We start from the raw sequence: 6,654 nt of genomic DNA, 5'->3' as shown, positions 1-6,654 counted from the left end.
ATTATTTAATCATCTGATGCTTACTTCTGAGTACAGTATATCAATTTTTCCTGTTTACTTTGGTTCATTTGTCACAATAAGTACTGCCTCTTAGTCTGTGGCAGTATGTCGACAAAACAAGCACAGTTGTTTTGGTTTGATCTTAAAGACAACAAACCGCTAACAAAAAAGACATGGATCACAGAGTCCCTGTTTGATTGACACATTTGCATGTTTACTTGTTGGAAAATATTTTTAAAATGTTGGTATCAAGTTTGAACTTTGATTTGGACCATTTTTCCTTTTTGGTAATCTGTTTTTTACACCTTTATGTGTGTTATGTAAGACTAAGTGCCTGAATTACCTATTGAGAAATATAAGTCATGACATCTGACATTTGCACCGGTGCCTTACTGGCTTCCGGGTTTTATTGTTTACAAAATCTTTAACTCACAACTTCCATTTCTGAACCCAATTTATTGTGAACCATTTAGAGACTGTAACAGTTAAATCGCAGAAGCTAAAGGATACAGATGATGCAAAAAGCAACCATGCTAAACACATTTTTATTAAAAGAACTAAATGTTTTATTGGATAATGGCAAAACAGTTCTTTTTACAGTGTTTTGCATTAAATTGTACTCTAACAGGAAGCAAGCACAAGAACTCAAAAAGGACACAACATGAGAAATTGCAATTTGTCATAATGTTCATGGTCCTTTTTTCCTCTAGTGCAGTCACACATATTCCTATCAAGTATATAAAGCATGATATATGGAATTATGTTGCAAAGAAAAAAATACAACTCTAAATATGCCTTTATTTTAGATTCCTGAAAGCAGCCACCCTTTTCTTTGTTGATAGCGCTGCAAACCGTTGGCATTCTCTTAATGAGCTTCATGATGAAGTCACCTGAAATGGTTTGACTTCACAGCTGTGCCTTGTCAGGCTTCATTTGGGGAAATTCTTGCCTTCTTGATGAGATTGGGACCATCAGTTGTGTTGCGCAGGAGTCAGGTTGGTACAAAGCTGACAGCTCTATTGGACAACTGTTACAATTCAAATTATGGCAGGAAACAATCAGCTAAGTAAAGACAAACAACAGTCCATCATTACTTTAACAACTGAAGGTCAGTCAGTCAAGAAAACTTTGAATGTATCCCCAAGTGTAATTGTAAAATCAATCAAGTGCTACGACGAAATTGGCTCACATGAGAAACGGCCCGTGAAAGGAAGACCAAGAGTCCTCTATGCTGCTGAGTATACATTCATTCGAGTCACCAGCCTCAGAAATTGCAAGTTAACAGCACCTCAGGTTAGAGCCAAGATAAATACCACACAGAGTTCCAGTAGCAGACAAATCTCTACATCTACTGTTCAGAGCAGACTGCGCGAATCAAACAGCTGCTGAGAAATCACTTCTAAGGAAAAGCAACAAGCAGGGGAGATTTGTTTGGGCCAAGAAACACAAGGAATGGACATTTGACCATTGGAAATCTGTGCTTTGGTCTGATGAGTCCAAATTTGAGCTCTTTGGTCCCACTCCCATAGAGTGAAGGCAAAAGGGCCAACAAGTGCTCAGCATCTCTGGGAACTCCTTCAAGACTGTTGGAACACCATTTCAGGTGACGACCTCATGAAGCTCATCGAGAGAATGCCAGGAATATGCAAAGCAGTGATCAAAGCAAATCATGGCTGTTTTGAAGAACCTAAAACATAAAACATGTTTTGAGTTATTTCACATTTCTTGGTTTACTTCATGATTCCATGTGTTCCTTTATAGTTTTGATGCCTTCAGTGACAATCTACAATATAAATAGTCATGAATATAAAGAAAAAACATTAAATGAGAAGGTGTGTCCAAATGTTTGACTGGTAATGTATATATTATATATCTTTTTTGTCTGCATGATTCATGACAAGCTCCTATATGTCTGTGTGCATACCTGCATGTGTGTCTGTGTGTGCGTTCCATTAACACCATGCACAAACTGTGTCTCTAGATCCAGCTGGATTTCTGAAACCAGAACAGTTATTTTTGTTTTTCAATTTGGTATGTAAATGTGAAGCTAAATGTCAAATTGTGCCCTTTCTCACAATAAAAAAGAATAATTCCCTAAATTCCTAAACCTACAGTTAGAAAAACTCCAAAACCTTACAATCACATAATGTCTTTGGCATAAGTAAAAAGATGACTTTATCAAATTTTGGGACTTTGGTAGAAATAATAAAAAGACAAAAAAAAGTGGGGGGAAAGAGTGAAAGAAGAAATCATGTGTGGAAAAATTGTGCACACTGACTTTTTTCTGTTCTTCTTACAACAAAGAATTAAGTATCATTTAAATCATAAATATGTTTTTGCTTTTGTTTGCAAAATTCATAAAAAGCTTGTGTGGGATGTGGTGAAGTCTGGTGAGCAGTTCCACATTAAAGCAAACGGACATAATTCCCAGGGAGCTCAGAGCAGAGAGGCAACAGTCCTGCAGAAACAAAAGGAAAACTATGTGTAAAGGCAGCAGTACAACAATAATGAATCTAAAAATATCTCTGTGTTTTTAAATGTGAATAGTCTTACTGAAAGAGGGATCCAGTCAGCTCATCAACAAAACCACCTACAAAATTTAAGTCAAACCAAAGTTAATGAAATCTGTGAACACACAACAGTACACCCACAGAATCACAACTAGCACTTACCCGGTGTGCAAACTGTGTCACAAAGAATGGGACAAATGTAGCAGGTTGAGCAACCCTGGAAAACAAAACAAACAAAACCGATTAACGCAAAGAGGCACAGGGCAAAATGAAGTGCTGTGTATTATTACAGCAGTTATAATCCTTTTTAAGTCAAGATGCTTACTTGGCAGTGCTCGCAGTGATCAGACTCATCTCCTTCCTCACACGGGCACTTGGCACAGTTATTAGAGCAACGCTACAAGATGGGAAGAAACCACAACGTAGAGTGATTAGTCGTGCATATGGTATATAGTCAGGGCAAATCGACAACACAGGACTTATAATGATGTGTGATTACTGGGTAGATTCACAAAAAAGTCTGTTAATTCCATTACATGTTTTTGTTTGTTTTTTTTACCTCACAAATGGAGCAAACACTACACAACGATCCAGAGTGGAACTGTGGAGTGTCAGCAGCTCCCTCCTCTTCATCTGAGTCACCTTGGTTGTCCTTTGTGTCTTTACCTTCAGACTCATCTGTAAATGGTTCACAGAATCAGGAACTGTATTCTAATCATTTCAATTCAGTTTTATTTATACGTCCAAATCACAACAACAGTTGCCCAATGGTGCTTTATATTGTAAGGACCAGGGAAAACCCCAATAATCAGATGACCCTCTGTGAGCAAGTGCTTTGGTGACAGTGGACTGGAAAAAACTAACAGGAAGAAAATTGAGAGGTAGCTATAGTGATCGGTTGGGAGTGAGCGGAGGAAGACAGGACAAGACACGCTGTGGAATAGAGCCAACTGTATCTTGTAGAACATTAAATTGTCTAAATAAATATATGATTATAACCCTATATGTCTTGAAAATATTTTGCAGGAAATTCTTGCAAATTCATCCAAAATAAAATACAATTATATAAGTTTTACATAAGTATTCACAACCTTTGTTCAATACTAACACCTTTTGCAACAATTACTACAATAACTGCCAGTTCCTGCTACCAAAACCATCCCCACTGTCTGACACTACCACCGCCATGCTTCACTGTGATGGTATTGGCCAGGTGATGAGCAATGCCTAGTTTCCTCCAGACATTCCTCCAGACATGCTGTTTTCATCAGACCAGAAAATGTTGTTTCTCCTGGCCTGCAGGGGCCTTTGAACAAGTGAAAGACTGTGAATGCGTTCCTGATTCACTGTATCAAAACCTAAGTATTCACATGGGTTTCCAAATTGTTGTGTTGGTGCTAATGATTTCAATTCATTTGGGAGTAATTTACCACTTCATTCATCACTTTTTCAGCCTTTTTGTAGTTAACCGCTGAGAGTACAGTGACTTTGGGCCTTTTGAGCCTCTGTACTAACACACAATCCAAAAAGACCTTTTCTAGTGAGTAGTGATTACTGCCATTTATTTACAAGTTACGTGTCTAATGTTTAATTCTACTTGATGCAATATTATGGCACAGATGGTCTCTTTTTTTGTATTATATTTTTGTCATAACATCATGTTGTTAGATTTGTATTGTTGATTGTCATTTATGCTTAGAAATATCTACTCATATATGCTTAGAGTGTTATAATCAATGTCATGTTGGTAGAGCTTTGATCCTTAATAGTCTGCAAAGGCTTGGTGTGCATTCCAGAGTGTTCAGGCATTCACACCCACATCCTGGGAGCATGGGAGAGGGCATACCTTCCCTTATTGTTTTATGGTAGGATAAACGTAGCTATGTCAGTTTTAGTCTAAGTACCTTTTGTTTAGATGAACTGCCAGACATCCAGACCGGCAGGTCTGGAAGTCATTTATGGGGTCACACACTGACTCCACACACACACACATACACAATGCACAGGCAAGGTACTCTTTGTGTGTATGTATACGTCATATGTTAATGAACCTATGTATATTCATGTAACCTCAATAAAAGAGCAATGTTACGGGGGAGCGGACGAGACCGACTGGGGTCAAGCAAAGGAACGGCGCTTGTCGTGGTTTTCTCCCTCATATATGAGTAACACGAAGAACTTTGCCTACTTGGTGTTTAATGCTTTTTGCTGTGTAGTTGAATTGTCCTTAACATTCCAGCAAATAGGTTTATGCTACAAACCTATCACATGTGACATGTTTGTTTTTACAAAATAGTCTAAGTAGATTTATTGTAAACAAAGCTAAAATTCCTACAGGTGCTGTTTTTCCATAATATCATTTGTTGTCATTTTTTTCAAGCATGAAGCAATGACTGAAATTTAAAAAAAAAAATCCCTTTATAACACCCTCTTTTGGACAAATCTCAAAGTATTCAATGTTTGGTGCTTGTTTGAAGTCTCAAAAGCTACACTGGCCACTAGAAAATAGATGGTTTAGATACTGTTGCCTTCCTGCTGTTGCACAGATAATCCAGTCCATTTTAGGACTGATATGTATGACAGTGTTCCTAAAGTAACCCTAGTAAGCTGAACAATGTCAGAGAGCTACTGTAGAGTACAGAGTCACTCACGGGGTTCCAAAAAATCTCATTATTTGTTGTAACTTTAAATACTGCACCATTTAGTATCTTGCTAACCCATTAATATGTTTCAAAATGTGTGCATGTTTTTTTGTTAAAGTGTGATTCACCATCTTCATCTTCAGAGTCATCCTCATCTACATCCTCTCCTTGAGTTTCTTCACCATCACCCTCTTGCCTTGCTTCCTTCTCATCGTCTTCCTCATTATTAGCTGGGACTTCCTCCTCCTCATCTGCATCTGCCTCCACCTCTTCCTCTTCATCCTCCTCTGCTGCATATTCTTCTTCAGATTCTACCTCTTCTGCATCATCCTCATCTGAAGCCTCACCTTCTTCATCCTCCTCTGCTTCATATTCTTCTTCATATTCTTTCTTTTCTGCATCATCCTCATCTGAAGCCTCACCTTCTTCATCCTCCTCTGCTTCATATTCTTCTTCATATTCTTCCTTTTCTGCATCATCCTCATCTGAAGCCTCACCTTCTTCTTCCTTCTCAACATCCCCGTTCTCCTGAGAATTATCTTCTTCCTCATTATCAGCATTGTCATCTTCCTCCTCTGCTGTCTCCTTCTCATCCTCCTGTTCTTCTTCCACCTTTTCATCAGTCTCTACCTCATCATCATCATCATCTGAGTCTTCATCTTTTTCTTCATTCCCCTCACCAACCTCAGCCGTTTCACTTTCTTCAGCCTCCTTAGCATTTCTATCATGGAGGCTTTCCTCCAGTTCGTTCAAGTCTTGGGCACTTACAATAACAGAGAAAGGGACCTGGGATGAGCACAGCAGCATAAGCAGGAGACCTACCACCCAAAATTTTACAGGTGCCATCTTGGGAGAAATGCAGCTTTGGAATTTGAAGACTGTCTTATTCTTGTTACTCTATTCTTCCACCAAAAACCAAAACAGTTGATGGAAGACAAAAAGCTGCTAAGGCGCAGCAGATTTAGGCAGTGTTCAGGTCTTTTTCCCAGACTCCCGAGAGACGGTTTGAAAAGAAGTGTGCTCACAGAGAGCAGAGTGCCAGGCTTGTGCTGGGAACACAGAGGACACAGTGGAAACACGACTGTGTGTGGCTGGGTATACTTGAGTGACAGAGGCACATGGCGAGGAAGAATGCTCCTGATGCCCTTAACACAGAGCATTAGAGAGGTGAGTATGCATTTGGTGGATGGGGGAGGGGGCTACTGAACTGCAGGAGGGGGGCAAAAATAAGATTTTTTTTTTCTTATTAGAAATTACAACAATTAAATAATTTGAAGATGAAGTTTTGGTTCTATACACAGCTTTTGTAGTCATAGCTCCCAAACTATTCAGGAAAGAAGCAGAACTTTGATAAATGTACTATGTGTGGGTTTTTTAGATTAATGGTTCGCACATTTTTGGAGTATTCTTCTCAGTATCTGCTATTTACTTTAGTGTACACAGCAAAATTAATTTCTTCTTGCCACTGCTGAAGCAAATGAGAATACGTAAGGATCATGCAG

The 6,654-nt window shown here is 38.8% G+C and overlaps 1 protein-coding gene across 1 annotated transcript; it reads right to left on the bottom strand.

The window, feature by feature from the left end:
* Nucleotides 1-360: 360 nt before the first annotated feature.
* On the bottom strand, nucleotides 361-6,208 carry LOC146703008 (uncharacterized). Its single transcript, XM_085466111.1, has 6 exons — nucleotides 5,281-6,208; nucleotides 3,070-3,188; nucleotides 2,836-2,907; nucleotides 2,673-2,727; nucleotides 2,554-2,590; nucleotides 361-2,458 (listed from the first exon to the last, which is right to left on the bottom strand). Exons 1-6 carry the CDS (start codon nucleotides 5,996-5,998, stop codon nucleotides 2,437-2,439), a joined length of 1,023 nt encoding a protein of 340 aa, XP_085322237.1. The 5' UTR covers nucleotides 5,999-6,208; the 3' UTR covers nucleotides 361-2,436.
* Nucleotides 6,209-6,654: the final 446 nt, after the last annotated feature.

The sequence above is a fragment of the Copadichromis virginalis genome, linkage group LG8 (genome assembly GCF_057382275.1).
Source record: "Copadichromis virginalis isolate Kocher_CV1m ecotype Utaka linkage group LG8, C_Virginalis_male_GT1.1, whole genome shotgun sequence".
Taxonomy (NCBI): domain Eukaryota; kingdom Metazoa; phylum Chordata; class Actinopteri; order Cichliformes; family Cichlidae; genus Copadichromis; species Copadichromis virginalis.
The sequence above is the reverse complement of the archived record's forward strand: the minus strand, read 5'-3'. Positions and strand labels throughout refer to the sequence as shown.